This window comes from Sebastes umbrosus, chromosome 15, assembly GCF_015220745.1.
Source record: "Sebastes umbrosus isolate fSebUmb1 chromosome 15, fSebUmb1.pri, whole genome shotgun sequence".
NCBI classification, from domain to species: domain Eukaryota; kingdom Metazoa; phylum Chordata; class Actinopteri; order Perciformes; family Sebastidae; genus Sebastes; species Sebastes umbrosus.
Window position 1 is genome coordinate 29,395,463 of NC_051283.1, and position 21,543 is coordinate 29,417,005.

At 39.2% G+C, this 21,543-nt stretch overlaps 1 protein-coding gene across 9 annotated transcripts in view; it reads right to left on the reverse strand.

Annotated features, from left to right (window-relative positions):
• Positions 1-21,543, reverse strand: part of LOC119502886 (collagen alpha-1(XIV) chain-like) — a 209,276-nt gene that overhangs the window by 76,823 nt on the left and 110,910 nt on the right. For all 9 annotated transcript variants that reach the window (XM_037794158.1, XM_037794155.1, XM_037794154.1 and 6 more), the window contains 10 exons: positions 17,043-17,192; positions 13,928-14,002; positions 9,266-9,405; positions 8,204-8,327; positions 6,511-6,654; positions 5,497-5,661; positions 5,339-5,377; positions 4,071-4,209; positions 3,801-3,943; positions 2,401-2,510 (listed from right to left, as the gene is read on the reverse strand). In XM_037794158.1, coding sequence (XP_037650086.1) covers positions 2,401-2,510; positions 3,801-3,943; positions 4,071-4,209; positions 5,339-5,377; positions 5,497-5,661; positions 6,511-6,654; positions 8,204-8,327; positions 9,266-9,405; positions 13,928-14,002; positions 17,043-17,192 — 1,229 coding nt within the window. The remainder of the gene's footprint in view (positions 1-2,400; positions 2,511-3,800; positions 3,944-4,070; positions 4,210-5,338; positions 5,378-5,496; positions 5,662-6,510; positions 6,655-8,203; positions 8,328-9,265; positions 9,406-13,927; positions 14,003-17,042; positions 17,193-21,543) is intronic.

Below are 21,543 nucleotides of genomic sequence, written 5' to 3' on the forward strand. Positions count from 1 at the left end.
CAAGTTTCTTGTTATTTTGAGATACTGTATCATTATTTCGAGATAAGTAAGTCATTCATTTGAGAAAATTTCTCATAATTTTGAGATAACAAGTCATTATTTTGCATTACTAAGTCATTATTTTAAGGAAGTTTCTTGTTATTTTAAGATATTAAGTCATTATTTTGAGATACAAAGTCATCATTTTGAGATACTAAGTCAATATTTAAAGACACTAAGTCATTATTTTGAGATACTAAGTCATTATTTTAAGATACTTAGTCATTATTTTAAGATACTTAGTCATTATTTTAAGATACTTAGTCATTATTTTGAGATACTTAGTCATTATTTTAAGATACTTAGTCATTATTTTAAGATACTTAGTCATTATTTTGAGCTACTAAGTCATTATTTAAAGATATTAAGTCATTATTTTGAGATACTAAGTCATTATTTAAAGAAAGTTTGTCATTATAATGACTTACAGTATATGTTTTTGATGAAGTTTTCCTCTTATTTGTTTCTTTTACTGGCTGAAATGGTCTCCCACAGTGTGTGTGTGTGTGTGTGTATAAATACAGACTGGTACATTTACAGCAGACATTGCAGGAGTCCCTCCGCCCTCCATTAGCACTGCACATCTCTAATATACTGTAAATCCTGTTGAGAGTGTGAAGTGTGAAGCATCAACGTCCTATCGGTCTAAAGGAAATATCTACCCTCTTGTCATATTTCCAACATGTCAGCATTTCAGGAAGAAATACGACAGCCAGCCAGAAACACTCTGAGTTTATCCACCAAGTGTGAAAAGCGTTACGAAGCTGAGGGAGGACTGAACTTCTGTGACCCACGGGGGATCATTTCATCTTTTAATGTCAGACACGACAAGTCGCCAAAAGTTCAGAGACGACTATCGAATTAGTGATAATCACATAAAGCTACAGTATACTGTATGTTATAGACTCTTCAGGTGGGCCTTGCAGGTATACTGTACTGGTCCTCTAGGAAGATAAAATCCACTATGTATGCGGTGACACACACACAAAGAGAGAGCTAGCAGGAGAAAAGAGGTGAAGAGGTAAGCAGGATAAGCTCTGCTGACAGCCAGCAGACAGAAGTGACTGCAGATCAGTCAGCGAGTCCCTCAGCACCGACACAACACGACTGTGAGCTGGTTCAGGATCAGGTTCGGGATCAGGGCACGACTCAACTACAGTCGGCCTGTCAGGACTCACACTGCTGTCTCACTGCTCGGCCACGTTTCAGATGAGACGAGAGAGGATGAGGATGAGGAGGACGAGGAGGAGGAGGAGGAGGAGGAGGTGGTGGAGGAAGGAAGGAAATTTGAAGTTTCTATGTTAAAAGGGACTGTTTGTAACTTCTTACACGTATAAATCATTGCGGGTTGGTGTCCCATGCATGCTCGCGTGTGGCTACGCTGTTCAGACAAGACTCCAACACAAACTACACGGAAGCACCAAAACCGCAAAGTTCTAGCTAGTGAAGCCCGTCTGTTAAAAAGGACGCAGGGGAGACAGTAGCTTTGGTCTCTAGGGCCGGAGTCTCTGCTCCTCTGCTCCTCTGCCTGCCTGCCTGCCTGCCTTCACTCACACACCACGCTCGTTCTGTGCAGAAATAACTGCTGCAGCTCCTCCAGACCAACAGAGGTTTCCCGTGTCTTGTGAAGTGACGGGGCGCCGCAGAGAGAAACGTTATCGTCTCCGACCAAAACTCCGGTGTCTCCCCTGTTCCCTCCGGCCGCGGTGTGTCTGTTAACGGTTAAACGGTTAATTATGAACATCCCTAAATCTCCTATATCTGATTTTTTTGTTAGCTAAATTTACACACGTACTGCACGATGGTTTTACTCTGCACACACAGCGGCACAGACGGTAATGTCACAGCCACACACACACACGCACACACACTCAACATGTCGTTGGTGTGGACATTCTTCAGCGCGAGTGAAGAAGACATAAACCTCCCAATTGGAAAAACATGTTAGATAAAGTAGGATGTACTGCAATTAATTTTATTTTGAGATGTGTTTGAGTGAGAGAAGGTCCTGTAACTGTGTTATTTAATAGTCACAGTGTTATTGTGGACGTTCTCTTCTCTTCTCAGGAAAAAAGAAAATATTAAAAATTGGAAAAGAAAATTGCAATAGGCACATCTCTAATTTGAACTACCTCTCAAACAACCATGTTGCTGCTGCTGTCACATTCATCTGTACATCACTATGACAACAATCTCACCCTTAATCACAGCTGTGTTCACACTAATGAACAAAAGCAGGAATAACACTCGTCACTGATGATCAAAATGTGTCACTTCAACATCAAAAACTGTTCACTTATCGATCAATGAGTCAGCATGTGAGGATGCAGTCAGACAACACAGGACAGGAGGGACTCTGACCTTATGGAAGCTGCCGTAGAAGAGTTTCTTGATTTCTGGCCCTTCGAAGGTGACCGTCTGGAACTCTCCTTTGTAGTCGTTGTTGAAGAACGTCAGAGTCTTTCCTCCGTCTGCAGGAAGACGCACGAAATACACGTCAACAACTAAATAAAGCACTGCTGTGGATTAGTCCTGATGCTGAGTGGCACCTTACACGTTACTAAATCCTTTTTATTTATATGAGGGCTGTCAAAGTTAACGCAATAATAACACAAATTCGTTTTAACGCCTCTAGTTTCTTTAACGCATTAATGCAACTTTGCGCTAGAGTGAAGATACTGAACCTAGAAAACCTAATGAATCCATTGGTACAAACCATGTCGTACTAGCTTGTCGTGAAAGGAGATTAAATAACGCTTCAAACTAACGCTAAATTTTGGCGAGGAAAAAGTCTGAAAAAAAATGCCTGAAAATGTCCAGAATATATCAGAAAAAAGTCTGAAAATATCCGAAAAATGTCTGAAAATTGTCTGAAAAATGACCAAAAAAAGTCTGAAAAAAGTCTGAAATAAAAGTGTGAAAATGTCCGAAATTTTTTTCGAAAAAAGTTAAAAAAAGAAAGTCCAAACTTCCAAAAGAAAGGCATAAGAAAAGTCTGATACTGGTATCATATGAAACTAGAAAACCTAATGAATACATTAGTAAAAAAGGTTAAATAACGCTCCAAACTTGCGCTAAATTTTGACGAGGAAAAACTTTCATGGCCATTTTCAAAAGGGTCCCTTGACCTCTGACCTCCACAACTCTGATACGACAGACTGGAAATCCTGCAGCGCTATTTTTCTTTTTTTTTGCAATATAGAAAGATACAGCTTTAATTACATAAACCTGGAATTATAGAAGAGATTTACTTTCCCCTCATTATTCCAGCATCCTCTAATTTGTGATACTTTACACTCGGCCTCTTATTTCACAGCCGTTTAAGTTTCAGGGGAGATTTTTGGTGCCGTGTGATTTCAACTCTGTTTCAGTGGCTTTTTGCACTCTGACAGGAAAAGTGAATATATTCATAAAGCAGTATATTTGTCCACTCCCATGTTGATAAGAGTATTAAATACTTGACAAATCTCCCTTTAAGGTACATTTTGAGCAGATAAAAAAATGTGCGATAAATTGTGATTAACTATGGACAATCGTGCGACTAATCGTGATGAATTATTTTCACCGATTGACAGCCCTCATTTATATTAATTGGAGGTCTGTAAAGGACAGCGTTTACCTGAACCGCTCTTGCATGAGAGCATCTCTTGTGTTTTATACATTCAGTTCATGATTGTGATGGATTTATAATCATATAAATAAAGCAAAAAAACAGAAATAAATGTTGATTTGTTTTCAGCTCCCAGTGACTACGGACTCACTGTCCAGGATGACTCCCACCAGCGGCTCGTTGTTCTTGTTGAGGATCTCCCAGAGGGCGAAGGGCTCCTCGGGGGTGTCGGGCAGCAGCCTGAACAGCAGGGTGATGGTGTAGTCAGACGGCAGCCCTTCAGGATGGATGTACCTGTGAGCCACAAGGATATGAGCTTGATTGAGTGTGGATTTATCTGGATACAGTCAGTAGTCCGCTGGAGATATCAGAGCTCATATTTTGATGAGAGAGGAGACTTGTGATAAATATGTCTGTGCACCTGGTCGGCTGTGCCAGGAAAGCGTCGCTGTGCAGGTGGAAGCAGGGGAAGGTGTTGAAGGTGCCGGGTACCATGGAGATGCCAGAGACGCTGCCGTACCGATTCTCCACCAGCCCGAACAGCTCCATCATACGGAAACCTGACGACAGGAGGAAGGAATGTCGTATAAAACTACAGTTAACGATTCATTGTTGGTGCAATCAACATGGAGCTTACCTTTTCACGAAATAAGATTTATTTCTCCAGGGCACATCCAGTGATTTTAATATTACAAGTCAGTGATTTTAATCCTATCGAAGTGCACGAGTGTGTGATATATTTCTGCTCCCATCACAGTAATAATTACAGAACCAAAGTGACTGGACTTGATCCTCCCACAGTTTGGTACTGATGTTAAAAACAAAATGTCCCGCAGAGACACCTTGTATTTCAAAGGTGTATCTTAGTTTTTTAAAGGGGACATATCATGCTCATTTCCAGGTTCCTACTTTTATTATTTAATACTATTTTGGGTTTCTACATGCTTTAATGTTCAAAAAACACTTTATTTTCCCCATACTGTCTGTCTGAATATACCTGTATTTGACCTCTGTCTGAAACGCTCCGTTTTAGCTCCTGTCTCTTTAAGACCTCGAGCATCAATAATGTAAGAATTTCCTGAAAATGTAATAGACACACCTCAAAGAACCTCTTCCTGTTTGAGTTCAGTGTGACATTGACATCAGTCTTATTTATGAAATCAGATGGCAAAGGGAAAAAAACAATTGACCTTTTTGCTAAGCTCCTCCCTGAAACAGCCACTGTCCAATACTCCGCCAACAAATAAACCCATAGTTTGAATGTTACTCTAAAGTGCAGATTGTAGTCCTTTCTGTCTACTTCTCTCTGATGTTTCCTAACTATAATTCCAGAAATCTGCCATTATTTCCTTTTGAATATCTCTCAAGGACATCATTAAAAAAACGCTGTGTTGACATGCCGGATGCAAAAGCTTGACAGGCCTAGCAACAGTAACCGAGGGGGGAGAAGCTTAGCGAAGGGTGAATTAGAAGACTCAGAAAGTTCACCAAATGGGCTGCTGTTAACGGTTGGTGTATGTTTTTCTACTCCTCCTAGTGGCACCAATATTACATGACAATGAGCAACATAAATAGATATTCTGTTTGCATAAGGGTCTTGAAAATAAGCAGCTGCAAATACGACCGTCAGGGTATTCGGGGTACTTGTACACACTGTGTAATATCCAGGGGTTTCTCTTTGAGTCTTACCTGGTGTCGTGCTGCCGCTCATCGGTACCGACGGACAAGCTGGGCAAAGAAACAAAGGTGAGTTTGATTAAGAAGACACATTCCTTCAGGAAATGTCACATGTAACACGTTGATCTCTTCCAGGATCACATCTGAGATCAGCGTCGTTGGTTACTTACTGGCAGTGGCGGCCTCACACACAAAGGTCACCAGCTTCTCTTCGATCTTCGTGAAGGCGTCCAGGTCGTCCACGAAGAAGACGTGTCTGTCGCTGGGCTTGCTGGCGATGCTCACCAGCTCCCCGTAGTCGGCGTCAGCGAAGCCGATAGCAAACACAATGTACCCTTTACAGGAAGTAGAGATGTATAATGTTTAATTATTTAGCTTTGTATTCATTCTGTTATTTATTGACTCTTCTGTTTAATTTCTCCTTTAATTTATTTTTGTATTTATTTGTATTAATTTTTACATTTATTTAATTATTTTTGCACTTAATTTTTATATTTGCATTTAATTTTAATTTGTATTATTTATTTTATATCTATATCTATCTTTATTTCTTTTTACATTTCTTTATGCATTTCTGCATCATTAAGCAAAGGAAAATAAATAAATACATACATTTAAAAATAAATACAAAAACAAATAAAAAATAAGTGCAAAAATAAATACATTAATTAATTGATAAATTAATTAATTAAAAATAAATACAAAAATAAGTGAAAAAATAAAAAAATAAATTCAAAGATAAATAAATACATTTAAAATTAATAGAAATAAAAACATAAATAAATAAAAGGGAAAATTAGGAGTAAATAAATAACGGAATTAAAACAAAGATAAATAAATAAAGAAGCAAATTAAAAAAGAAATATCAATGTATGTCATATTTCATCAATTAATTAATGGGTACATTTATTTTTTATTTAATGACATATTTATTTATTCATTTTTTTTTTATCTTAGCAGGTTCCGTCTTCCATGACTTTGGCACACATTAATTTTTATGCTGAATGTTTACGGCTATGATGAACCAACTATAATATTTGATGTGAATATAAATTATATTTAGTGCTGCTGTTTCCATCTGTTGACGTAATAATTTTAAAATAAAATCACTATCTTTCTCAAATCCTGAAATCCAAACTGGATATCTTATTGTCTTATTTCCTAATAAACAGCAGAGCTCTGACCTTCCATCTGCATCTCCTTGGAAACCTTGTTGACGTCGTCCTGAGATCGTCCGTCGGTGAGGACCACCAGGACGTTGGGGATCCCCCTCCTGACTCCTCCTTCTGTCGTGAAGATGTGTTCCTTCACATGCTGGATGGCTCGACCTGATTGCACGGACGATACAAACCATTTATATTAGATACTGGTATCATATGAAACTATAAAACATAAAGACTCCATCGGTACCAACCATGTCATACTAGCTTGTCGTGAAGGAGGTTAAATAACGCTCCAAACTTACACTAAATTTTGTCGAGGAAAAACTGCCATGTCCATTTTCAAAGGGGTCCCTTGACCTCTGACCTCCAGATATGTGAATGTAAATGGGTTCTATGGGTACCCACGAGTCTCCCCTTTATAGACATGCCCACTTTATGATCATCACATGCAGTTTGGGGCAAGTCATATTCAAGTCAGCACACTGACACACTGACAGCTGTTGTTGCCTGTTGGGCTGCAGTTTGCCATGTTATGATTGGAGCATATTGTTTTATGCTAAATGCAGTACCTGTGAGGGTTTCTGGACAATATCTCTCATTGTTTTGTGTTGTTAATTGATTTCTAATAATAAATATATACATATATTTGCATAAAGTAGCATATGTGTCCACTCCCATGTTGATAAGAGGATTAAAAACTTGACAAATCTCCCTTTAAGGTAAGTTTTGAACTGATAAATGTGCGATTAATTTGCGATTAACTATGGACAATCATTGGATTAATTAACAGCCTTAATTGAGAATACAAAAATAATCCTCATCTCCTCCATTTTAAATCACCAGACTGTATTTTGATCACAGGATTTTCTCCAGGATGTGATGTTGGGTGCAGGATGGACCACACAGAGCTGCTGCATGGTTATTACATTTCAATAAAGGCCTCAAGTAGCACCAGGCCCGTCCAATAGATCCAGTAATCAAATCCTGTCCAGGCCTGTGGGAACACTGGGAGAGAGAGTCTTAATTGCAGCTGATTGAGTGCTCTTAAACTCCCCAAACCGGGACTGGATTGGTGTTTGACAGTGTGACATTAGCAGAGGGAGAATTCCTCTACAGCAGTGACAAACCTGAGAAACTGACTCTGATTAATGACTCTCCCTGCTTCCCCCACAGACCTCCTCTCATTACACACTCAAGAAATACAGGCCTCCGTGCATCTTATACACGCACACACTAGGTTGTAGGCATTAATGCAAACACCTTCTTATTTGTTTTACATGAATGTATTCATGAAGACGTTCACGAGGGCAGGAAAGTGTAAATGTTTGACTCGCATATTGACACAAGAGCACACAGATGTAATTGTCTGTGTGGTTGCCTGCTGCTAAATAAGTATTGATAATAGTGTTATAGGAAGCTGTGTGTGTGTGTGTGTGTGTGTGTGCGTGTGTGTGTGTGTGTGTGCGTGTGTTTGTGTGTGTGTGTGTGTGTGCAGACGTTAGACTGTTGCTTCGTCTCACACATTGATTTCTTCTGGGAGAAAAGCTGGATTTACACATCCCGACTGCTCTCTCGTGTGTTTCCTGAAACTCTACCAGACTGCAATAATAAAATTCATCCTCCGTTCAGTAACTGAGGAGCAGTCCTACCACAGAAACGGTTCACAGCTCTCCTCATTACGTTGTGTATTTGTCTTCCTCTGCTGCACGCTCACCTGTCTTGGTGTTTCCTCCCTTGTAGGAGATCCCGTTGATGGCGTCCAGCAGTCGCTCCTTGTTGCCGTAGGAGTTCAGTTTGAACTCGGTCCGGGCGTCGTCGCTGAACTGAGCGATGGCCACCTGTTGGATAACAAAGGAACATTACTAATCAATTAGGGCAGACAAAGTAAACACGATAATAACCTGGCATCATATGAAACTAGAAAACCTAATGAATCCATCGGTACCAACCATGTCGTACTAGCTTGTCGGGAAGGAGGTTAAATAAGGGGTCCCTTGACCTCTGACCTCCAGATATGTGAATGAAAATGGGCTCTATGGATACCCATGAGTCTCCCCTTTACAGACATGCCCACTTTATGATAATCAAATGCAGTGTTTTTATGCTAAATGCAGTACCTGTGAGGGTTTCTGGACAATATCTGTCATTGTTTTGTGTTGTTAATTAATTTCCAATAATAAATATATACATACATTTGCATAAAGCAGCATATTTGTCCACTCCCATGTTGATAAGAGTATTAAATACTTGACCAATCTCCCTTTAAGGAACATTTTGAACAGATAAAACATATGCGATAAATTTGGGATCAATCACGATTAGCTATTTTAATCGATTGACAGCTTTAATATAAATAAATATTGCTTAACACAGGAGCGGCGGGTGCAGTCAATACTGACACCAGCATTGCCGTTCTCAGTGGATTACCATTGATGCTCTCTTTCTTTGCTCCGTCTCTCCTGCCAGCACAACAAGTCACCACTATACAGAACAGAGGCAAGCATGAAAAAGCTGCTGTGATTCACCATTTAACTGGCAAAGTGCAGCTTTTGTCATGTTTCCCCAAAGAAAACAGAGCTCCAAGTCTTCATCTCTGGTTGTTCAGAGGCATTTTATGTTATTTTTTTGTAGTATTTCTGTCAATCAAACAGCGCGGATGGAGAGCTGCCACAACACCAGGTGTTTAGGATATAACAGATGTCACCTTTTTACCTACATTTCCGTTTCAAGAATGCATAAGAGAAAGCAGGATCCACAACAACATCGTTTGTGGTACCTGTGTGCCATCCGGGCCGATCTGGTCCAGAGCTCCGGTGGTGCTGTACAGGAAGCGGATGATCTTCAGGAAGTTTTCATCACCGATACTCCAGGAACCGTCAACCAGGAAGACCAGGTCCGCTTTGGCCGCCTTACAGACTGGACAAAGAGGAAGAGGGTGCACGTTTTTGTTTGTTTAGTTTTTTTGCTTTTTCGACAAGGAGTAAAAGATAAAACGAGGACAAAAGAGATGGAGGATGGATGTAAACAAAATATAGGGTTGGAGATAGAGGAGGATGCAGATGAGACAGTCGGAGTAATGTGACGTAGTATTGATAGCGTGAGAGTCCGTTCAAGGCAGGAGGGAGGAGAGGTGGACAGGTCAAACAAACACAAGACTTTCAACCAGGAGACCGCTGTTAAAGTCCTGTGTGAAACTGAAAGTTGTCATGTCAGTGGTTAGTCACGTGACTTGGTGTCGTCAGTCCCGTGAGTTGCTTGTCAGTGAAGTTAACGTCAACAACAACCACTTCCTAACCCTAACTAAGTGGTTCTTCTAAAACATGCAGAACACGCCAGCCGTGCAACTTTCATCCTTTTATCCAAGGTGCTTGGGAGGTTGTGCTCCTGACGCGCCTTCCGTTACTAAGCAACCAAAACCTGCGTGCTGCAATGACGATAATAATGTTGAGGTAATTTAGCAGTAAAAGCCTCACTGAATGAACTAAACAAAGGAAAAACAAAGATAAATGGATTTCCAGCACCGTCAATCCCTCACAGTAGCTTTACTACTCCATGTGTCAGTCTGGCGGTCGACCTTTCAACCGGATGTTGTGACGTTATCGGTCAGAAAGGGTGAAGCCAGTAAAATAGTCCGTGAGACAGATCGTAAAACTCTGGGTTGCCCTGCACTAAAAATGATTAACTTCTCCATATATTTACTGTAGACTGACGCTACGGCGTTCCAAAAGTTGAACTGTGTTCATGTCGGGGTGCAGCCATCGCGCCCTGAAAAATAGGCTCTTGGGAACGATGCGCTTGGATTTGAGGGTGCAAAAAAAGGCAGCGTGTGAACTGCCCCTAAACATGACTTCCTGTGAAAACAGAAGTTTATTTTGAAACGACACTATGCATGTAACGAGCGCATATTGACACGCCGTCCCTGGTTTGTCCAAAAGTAACGCAAGAGGGGTACCTAGAGCGTCGGTCTCCGATGCCGAACGTGTTGTTTGAACACTCAGATCTATTTTCCTTATGGTCTCATGTCTCTCTGATTGTTGTAAAATCTTCATTAATGTGAATATATTTGTTCTTATTTATTAAATAACTTGATATGATGAGTCTGAACTGTAGAGAAATACTTTAATATTTTTGTTACATTTGGTCGACTTCCTTTTTGTTTCGTTTGCTGGAGGGAAATTTAAAGGTGGCTCCTAACCCCTCAAAAAATATCTATTCATTTCTCTGCTTTCTTTGTTTCTTGTCGTTGTTTTTCTTGTTCTATAACTTTGCTTTCATTTGTGTTTTATCACCGTGCAAATAAACAATATTTGACTTGATTTTGGCGGATGACGACTCGGGAAGAAAATCCGCTTCAGAGTGAAATAAACTTTTTGATTGATTCGATTAAAAAAGGTCTCAACTTGTAAACGATTGAAAATACGTTAAACTCATTAAAGGTTGCCTCCGTCGTTCTTCACCAATCATTTCCTGCTCTCCTCTAATAAAATCACATTTAAGGGTCAAGCCGCTGCCGGATTGATCTGCAGACAGCTTTAATCTGCTCTTTGTTTACTGCATACATTTACTTAATAAACTGATTCTCTTTCACAATAAAAGCCCAGCCTGCGGCTTGCATTGATCCGGTGTTCTGAGGGGGAGAAGTGCTGATATAGATTTATTTTAAGTTACTTAATTTCAGCTGTATTAAGTCTGCAACCATGCTGCAACCTCGTAACTCTCCATTTGCTGGTAAACATGAGACAAAGAGGGGTTGAGGTTTAAGGATTAATAACTTAAAAACTAATCTCATACTACATAATTACAGTTCATTGGAGTATCCACATACATCTTCAGAGAAAAGAAGACTGCACTGTGTCTCAGCCACATACTGCACACTAATGGAAACAAAGTTTTGAAGATGTAATATATTCAAACTAGAAAATATTTTAACTCAAACATGCAGAAGATCCTAGTTTGGTTTAAAAATAGGTACGTTTGTTATGGAAGTTAAGTTACGTTAAGATGACTTCCTCCTAATACGGCCACTAAGGGTCGCCGCCTAACCTTGTCTTGTATTCGTATCGGTGATAAACCATGTGAATAGATGATAACGGCCTTTTGAACTTACTAGTAGGTGTAGCAGGCCCCTACTCACCCATATCTATGAGGCTGATAAACCCTTGATAAGGCCTATTTAATCGACTGATAACATTGTACGCTATATTTAGAATATTTTCACAGCTTTACGTCGCCATCAGACAGCCCTTTCTGACGGGGAACTGAAGCCTAGTTCTCTATGTTCTCTTCAAAGCCACCAGACTCCGTTGACAAATTGTATTTTTACGGAAATTGCTGGTCTACCGCTGCCTCGACCGGTTAGTTTGTTTGTGTTATTGTGTGACTTTGACAATAACGCGAACAAACTAACCGATCGATGCAGCAGTAGACCAGCAACTCTCGTGTTCTTCGAGGCAAAATTACTGTTTTTTTTCATTGGAGTCTGGCGGCTTTGAAGAAGAGCGTAGATAACGGATTCAGTTCCCTGTAAGAAAGGGCTGTCTGACGTCAAGGTAAAGTGGTGAAAATATTCTAAATATAACGTACACTTAAAAATGAATTAAATCTTTTTAGATGTCTAAAACACATTTTGCTGCTGCCCCCATCCACAGCAGTACATTACTTTACTCCCGTGCTGGTACTCCTAGGTAGGTAATACACTGACTATAGAGAAGTACCACAACCACACTGAAAAAAACATCTGAACTATCCCTTTAAGGACTTCATGTCCAACATGTCCAATTTGTTACATGTTTATTGGGCAGTTTCACCTTCCTTCATAAAACTAAAATATCTTATGAACAATAAGTTTCCATCATTTAAAGAAAGGACTTCTTCTCTTACAGGGTGATTGAAAATGCTGAAATTAAATATTAAAATAAGACTTGTACTGTACACTGATGATGTGTTTTGTTTACTGTAACAGTGATGCAGTGTTTTAAAATGTTCATTCTGTGGTGACAGATGTGTGAAGAATGTGAATTAGATTTTTGTGGAGATGCTCAGTTTTACATTTATTTTAAATTACCCCTCTGGTGAAGATTTATCTCTGTAATTCTATGTCATCTACTGTATGTGTAAGATCATTTGAACTGAAAATGATCCCTACCGTTCTTCACACATATATAAATATAGATCTATATATGAGCCTGTTTTTATATGCCATAATTTAGTGTGTGTGTGTGGGAGGAGAGCAGTTAAAGCTTATTTACTCGTGCAGTGCGAGTGTTGACTGACACTAAACGGTCGTCCTCACACGTGCACACACCTCAAGCTCTTCATATAACAACTGACATGTCACATTGTGATTTATATAAGATGAAATGTGGGCAGACAGCGAGCTAAACTTAGTTTCTCTGTCAGTGAGATAAGAAAGGAAAAGGAAAAGGAAAGAACGCATTCAGATAAAAAGTTTGACTTCTTTAGACGACAGTAATCAGTTTTTATGTTTAACAAAGAACTCTCTAATTGTCATGTGGGCGTGTTGAACAACCTACAGCTTTGTGCTAATGTAAACATTATAAGATTTTATATGTCATATTAAATATTTGTTAATAATTACCAAATTATTTGTAAATCTTTAAGAAATCGTTTGTAAAACATCTCTAAACATTACATAGACAGATGGACCAGAAATCAATTAATAACCATTAACAAACTATTAACTATCTATCTAAATAATGTTTATAGATGTTTCACAAAGTATCTATTAATCATTTAACAAGATAATATAATAATCAGTTGCAACTTTATCCAAATAATGTTTATAGATGCTTAATAAACCAGTTATTAACCATTAACAAAGTGTTACTAATATCTATCTATGTAACGATTAAAAATATTTTACAAATAATTTCTTTAAGGTTTACAAATAATATCTTAATCATTAACAAATACTTAAATATATAGTATATACAATGTTATAATGTATGTGCAACAATCAATTATAGCATTAATATTAATTAATATACATTATTAATTATAATTGTATTGTTTGTCAACAGTAAAAATAACTATTAAATAAGTTTAATTAACTATCAATTTACCATTTATGAATGTTTGATGATTATTCATTACCAAAAATGATGGTTATTATGAAGTGTTCTTAGTCAACTAAAGACCAAAACGGACAATTATTTGACGAATTGAATAAGAGGGTGTAGTGGAGTAGAAGTTTAAAGTAATATAAAATAAAATACTCAAATATAATGGCATCAAAACTGTACTTAAGTACTTCATCAAATGTACTTTGGTAATTTCGGCTGCAGTTTATTCCTGAAACAAAGTGACGTCACACTGCAAATAAATATAAATATGAAACAAACAGATCATTAAAATCAATACATCAACATCAGGAAATTAACAATCAACAATAATAAACAATATAAAAATCAGCTGTTACCTTCCTTGGGAGGGGGGATTGTGGGTAGTGGCGTGGTGGTGGGGGGCTTGGTCGGTGCCGGGGTCGGGACGGGTACTGCGTAGAGAGAATAAACGAGACGCACATGAAGATGTGTAAACCTGCAATCATGACCACATTCATCGTAAAACAATCACCACCCTGAAATTAAGTTCCCCCTCTAAAACATCTGGAGAGCCGAGAGCCGAGAGCCTCAGACGGCCCACGGAGTCACACATCTAACGTATAGAATGTGTAAAATAACCACGTTCAGCTCTGTGATTTCAGCTACTGTATAATCTGGTAGATTGATCACAGCGTCGGCCGCCGTCTAAATCAAACTCCAACTGTCTCTACTTTCAACTCCTTACCTTTACTCTTACCTCCCAAAGACACACACAAACAGCCAGTTTACTCACTCAGTGCTGTTTGGGCAGTAAATCAGCTACCTGAGGCTGTGAATTACTTGTGATGGCAGGTGGGGAGCGTTCTGTAGCGGCTGCCTGCAGCGATTGGAGGAGTCATTTGGAGAAAAGTCTCTGGCTTTCATTTGCATCAAAACAAAGCAATAAATCAGTGTGGAGGCTCTCTGCAGAGCTACAGTACTATACAGGACGGAGGGGAGCAGCTTCAAGCTTATGAATACCTGCTTTCTGTCTTTATCCCTTCCTTTCTTTTATCTCTGTGGTTATCTCTTTTTTTTCTTGCTTTCACTTCTCCAGCCTCTCCTCCCTTTTGTTTTGTCCTGACTTCATTCATTTCAGTATGCTACAGGTATGAACCTGCAGAACCTTTTAAATGTGCTCCTGAAAGGTAATCCATCTCAGGAAACATTATGCCTGCTATAATTTTTGTCAAGCATTCATTATAATTGTCTAGCAAATACAACGCAGCGTTTACAAATCAATCAACACCTTCAGATACATGCAGAAACATAATAACTCTGACTAACTGAGCTAGAATGTTACGCTCAGTTGGTCGGATGCTGGAAGCAAAGTTTCAAGTCTCTGCAAACTGATGTGCACCGAAACAAAGAGCTGAAGTGAGATCACTTAACATCTTTAAAGGTACAGTGAAACGTGCAAAACGGCTAGGTGACGGTAAATAGAGATCAGCGGGTGTGGTGATTATTAAATACCAATACAGTCTTTTTTTCGTGACGCTCAGCACGACTTACAACAACGAACTTTTTCAATTTCCGCTCCAGTCTATTCAAAATAACACTACTTAGTTAGGCTTAGGCAACAAAACTACTTTGTAAGGTTGAGGAAAAGATCACAATTTAGGTTTAAATAACACCGGAAGTGCTGAAACTTAGGTACGGAAATTACGTGACAAATAAATCAACTTTGACTTCCGGTTTCACACGGGACACGTACACCAGTCTCCTGGGTGAAAGTCCTGTGTTTTTAGACCCATCGATTCACCCCGGCCTCCTCCCTACACGGCGTTCACTGCTCTTTATACTTCCTGCTTCACAATTACGTTTATTACAAACGAATTGATTTCGAAAAAAAATTGAAATTCGTGTCTATGTACACGAATCAGTACATTAAATTTCATGACTATTTCACGGACTGCTGTGCTACTGGTACTTGTACTTAGCTCCACTCTCTCGTGTCACTTCTGGTTCCCAAAAAACCAAGATGGTGACGGCGAAAAACCAAGATGTTGATGTGAATGCCGAATTTGAAGAAATTTCCTCCAGGCGTTGCTGACGTACGCGTCGAATTGAAAATGAAACAGAAAACACTCCGTCCCTCCCTCCTCCCTCCCCCCCAGACAGTGGGTCTTGATTAGTGTTTGGGGCTGCCGGTGCAGAACAAACGGCTCATTCTGAAAGGAAGGAAGACGACTCGGCTCTCGACGCTCCCACGAGGATAAAAGAAGCTTTATGTTAAAATGACATGATCGTCCTCCCAGCCTGTAGTGGGCTTCTTTCATACACAATGACAGCTGACAGCAGTTTTCTGTACGAGTGTGTTTGTCGAGCATGTGTGTTTTCTGCTATATTGTTATTATGACACACGCATGGGCACATTTAAATGGGAGTTTGGGACATCATATGAAGGAGGTAAAGTACTTGATGTGTCAGTGGTGGATGTATGAGTGTGCTTGAGTGTTACAGCCTCACTTGAGAGACAAACGTGGTGCGTTTATGTGCAAAACATTTTGTTCGTCAGCATCTCTGAAATGTTTTTCAGGATTAGCTGTTTCTGCTAAACAACTGAGTGAATTTCTGAATAAATACAAAGAGAGAAAGATGCTTCATTTTACTTAAAAAACACCTTGTTATATATGTTATTGTATACAGTGTTCAGTGTTTTGCTTTTGCTGATTAGTCAGACACATTTAATTCCAAGCTGAAGCAATTCTCAGGTGTTTCTGGATTTAAATCTTACAGTTAAAAATGATCTTTTTACGGTTATGAATGTCCTACTTAGGCTACTTTGGCGCTTAGGGCCATTGTAGTTAATAATAATAACTGAGGAACCTGGTAAGGGGGTTAATATTCCAAGAAAAAAACTCTGAATTTCCAAGATTAAAGTCAGAATTTACGAGAAAAAACTTGGATATCCTCTGTGATTTAAGTGGCAAATTTACAAGAAAAAAACACAAATTTGTGAAATTATAAAGTCGTAAATTTACGAGAAATAAACTTGGATATTCTCTGAGATTAAAATGGCAAATCTACCAGAAAAAAATCACAAATTTATGAGATTATGAAATCGTAAATTTACGAGAAAATAAACTTGGATATTCTCCGAGATTAGCATGGCAAATTTACGAGAAAAAAACAAAAATTTTAAAGATTATAAAGTTATAAATGTACGAGGAATAAACTTGGATATTCTCTGACATTAAAATGGCAAATCTACAAGAAATAAAATCACAAATTTATGAGATTATAGTCGTAAATTTAAGAGGAAAAGAAAAGATATTCTCGGAGTTAATCTCCGAGAATATTTTTTCTTTTTGCCAAATTTACGAGATAATAAAGTTGTAACTTTATGAGAAAAAAACCTTGGATATTCTCTGAAATTAAAGTAATATAATGTGTCATTGTTTCTGTCAGTGTGTGAAGGTGTCCAGTGTGACCGTCTGGGTATCTACTCACGTGTTTTCTCAGTAACAGTGACTGCAGGCCCTTCAGTCCCGTCCTGCATCTGAGCGTATACGCTCATCTTGTACTGCGTGTTGGCCTTCAGGTTGTTGAAACAGTGTCTGTTGCTTCCTCCGCTCAGCTTCGTCTCCTGCTTCTGACCATCTGCAGTAGAAATACAGACATCACCTCGTTATCATTCAGCAGACACTCATTTCATCAACACAACAGAATCAAATCGAGCTGACAAACAATTGTGAGTCATAAAGACGTCCTCCCTCTTAGAGAGATTGTTGTTTAAATTCCTCTGTATATTCTTGATGTGTGTTATAATGATGATGATGATGATGATGATGGTAATGATGATTTAAGCGAAGAACCATTTACTGACTCACTCACTTCACTTTTCTCTTTCAGAGCGACACATTTCAAACGTCCCTCAGGACTGTTTTCTTTATGTCAGCAGCTACGTTTGTTTTTCTGCCCAAATAAAACTGAATAAAATTAAACTTTTTACGTTCAGGAATAAACGACGAACCAAATCCAATTACTGAAATAATCAACATGTGTTTGTTGTTTTTGTTCACTTAACGCTGGCGGCCTACTGGCAACCTGTCAAATATATTTCTAAGAAAAACCTACAAAAACACAACGTATTCACAGAACTTCATCACAGAGGGCAGCTGGAACATTTTAATGAGTTAAAGAGCTGCAGCACCGTCCCAAGTCAATTATTATAGCTCATAATAAAAACTAACAATAAAAAACAACATCCAAATAGACTTATTCTAATACTGCACAGGTGTGTTCAACAGCTACAAAACTAAATGCTAAAAAAAACTCACAAATTAACGAGTTTATGAGTTTATAATGTTGTAAATTTACAAGACCGAAAAAATTGGATATTCTCAGAGATTAAATTGCCAAATTTACGAGACAGAAAATCACAAATTGAGGAGATTATAAAGTTGCAAATTTACAACAAAAAAACGTAGATATTCTCAGAGATTAAAGTGGCAAATTCAGAGAAAAAACTCTGAATTTACGAGATTATAGTCATAATTTAAGAGAAAAAACCTTGGATATTCTCTGAGATTATTATTACTGCTGCAAAATGGGAACAGGTGAAAAAAAATCACAAATTTATGAGATTATAAAATTGTAAATTTGCAAGACCAAAAAGGGAGATATTTTCTGAGTGGTAAATATCTGCCCAAAAAAAATGTATTTGTGCGATTTTATAGGCAAAAACTTGGATATTCTCAGAAATTAAAGTGGACAAATTTACAAGAAAAAAATCACAAATTTACTAGATTATAAAGTTACAAATTTAGGAGAAAAAACAACTTTGATATTCTCTGAGATTAAAGTGGTAAATTTAGGAGAAAAAGCTGCAGAGTATTATATAATATATTTGCAAACATGTTGTCTTTTAGTCAACTTGATGAAAGTTGGAAGCTGTGAGGGCGACCAATCTGACGACGCTGTACCATGTCGTTAGATTTCTCTACAGCTGCCAATGAAATACTCCAATGTCTTTATTCCTTATTGATCTTTTGTACCTCCGTCTTTATCGCCACCCATCCACACCAAAAATAGAACGACTTCACATCATGTCTCCTGCAGCGAACACATTTCTCTGGTAATTATTTACCAGCTGTGAAAACATAAATCCTCATTTAGCTCCATTATGTGTTGAGAGAACCAATACCGCGGAGCTCCCTGAAGACACACAGGGGAGCTGCGACAATATGTGCCTTTTATGTGACGTTAATGACGCCAATGTTGTTGCTGGAGGCCTGAAGGTGATGAATAACAGCCATTACTTCCTTCCATTTGGTGGATGACGGCTGTATTAAAAGTCAATCTTACCTTTGAGGTGGCAACTGAATGGCGGACGTGTGCGATCGAATCGGGGCCACGCCATCTGTTGTTTGATGTTATTTTGGTGTGTTGGAGTGTGTTATCACTTTCAAAACAATATGGGGAAAATACTCAATTATTTCTGTCGACGCTGAGCCCGGTGGCTGCTGGGAATCAGAACCGAGGAAATTACTTCAATAATTGAGAGGCTGTTTTATGGAGGTGACTTTGGTGCAGAGTCATTTTTGACAGCTGAAGTAGGAGATGAATACATCAAAGTTAATCTAAGAAAAATAGAATTTCATAAAGATTTTAATAAAGACGCTGGAGGTAATTGAAGACAGGGTTAAAGTTTCTAATGGGCTGATAAAAGACGATTGTGCAGTGGCTCTTTAATTTTCCCTTCAACGTCCAGTATTTCAATAATAACTGAATATATATAATATTAAATAATTAATAATAATACAATTTATACAGGTGAAACCTCTCCACAGTATTCTATTTTAAAGGAACTGTTTGTAACTTCTTACACGTATAAATCATTGCGGGTCGGTGTCCCATGCGCGCTCGCGTGTGGCTACGCTGTTGAGACTCAGACTCCAACACAAACTACACGAAAGCACCAAAACCGCAAAGTTCTATCTAGTGAAGCCCGTCTGTTAAACAGTGTTGGCCGCAATCGGAGGACGCGGGGGAGACCGTAGCTTTGGTCTCCAGGACCGGAGTCTCTGCTCCTCTGCCTGCCTTCACTCACACACCGCGCTCGTTCTCACTCTTTCGCTCCACTCTCACGTGCATGCACGCTCACTCCACACTGCAGAAGAGTTAGTTTAGCTCTGAGAATATCGAGTGGACGTTTGTGCAGAAATAACTGCTGCAGCTCCTCCAGACCAACAGAGGTTTCCCATGTCTTGTGAAGTGACGGGGCTCCGCAAAGAGAAACGTTATCTTCTCCGACCAAAACTCCGGTGTCTCCCTTGTTCCCTCCGGCCGCGGTCGGGAGGCTGAGGCAGGAAAAGCCAACACTAGGATCAGCATTGATTCATGGAGAGACCTTCGTCTGGTCAGCTAACATTACTGCCAAGCAGCTGAAATATAGAGTGATATTGTGCTGTTAGCTGACGTGTGTCGCCTCACTGTGTTGAGCGATGCTCGTTTATGTCTATGTAGAATAAGCGTGAGTGCGAGCAACAGGACGCTGACTTTCGTTGACTTAACAGCCTCAGGTGTCGCTGTTAACAAGACATTTCTGATCCGTTTTGTTTTGGAACGTAATTTTTAGGAGACAAAGCTGGACGGAAACGCACCTCATTAACATTTCTTCAGCAGTTTGCTTAAAATTTGCTTGACAACTGAATAGAAACACGACTAGTGTAGGTTCTAGCATGTCCTGTGCTTGTGTAGGTCCTCTTTTGACTAAGTTACCAAAAATGAGTGAGATAATAAATCTGTATATTTATGTATTACATAATAGCTTTATTATGTAGACAGATTGTTTGTATGATCGTTCCGATGATCAGATCACCTGAGTCGAGTTAAGAGACACTTGTTTCTATCAGCAAGAGAAACAACAGAAATAAATTATAAATGCATCTTACGAGATTCCACATGTGACTTTCTTTTCTTTCCTTCGCAGATAAAAATACAGCAACTGTCTTCACCAGAGAGGTCAGAGGTCAGAGGTCAGGGTAGAAAACATTTCAAAAGTAACGTTCAGAAACTCTGATTGTCATTTACGTCAGCAGTGTCTCATGCAGAGAGACAGCAGCCCTCAATTCACTTCATTATCACAATCCTCCCACGCACTGAACTTCAAATAGAAACACTTGTTTTGTTTTTGTTGTCATCTCACAATCAGAGAACAGGCTGCAGGTGCAACCACGAGTTCATCAGAGAAACTAATTCTCCATTTCTTTCTCTTTAAAGGCTCTCAGAATAGACAACGAGGCGTGATTACCGTCATCGCTGTAACAAGAAAATCTCATCCCAACACACTTGGCAGCTATAATGCCGACCTTTTGTCTTTTTTCCCTGTATTTTACCTCACGCAGCAAATGTAAATGTCAGCCCGGCTGCGATCCGTAAGCCTTCCTCGTCCACAGAGCGGCTCAGTGTCTGATTGTACAGCTAAACCTTTAAGACTGTCAGCGCGTCTCTGATGCGATACAACAATATCTTTGTCATCTCCGGCTGCTTAGGGATTCACAGAAGTGGACGGTCTCTCTGCGCTGCATACTGAAACTCCCACTGATGAAAGCATGCATGAGAAACCCAAACTTCTACCAGCGCAGATATGCAGCGTAGGAGTCCGATGGGAACATCTGACGGGGGAGAATCACAGCTGCGTATACAGTATTATGCATCATCACCGTCTATCGGTGCACAGTCACGTTTAATGACCTTGTCAGCCTCGGTTTAAAATCCACCAGCTACTCCACAGAGGCGGTAATGTGGCAGGAGAGGAGGGAATATTTGTGTGCATGAATGCAATTTGCATTTGCTTACAACTCCCCCCCGAAATAAAGGTGATCTTTATTATCTCAGGGAAAAAAACAGTTATGCAGCTATAGACCATGAAAAAAACAATGAAAACAACAGTAACACGTTGACAGTAAGACGGCTTTTCTTAAAGGAAACCTCCAACATCTTGGGA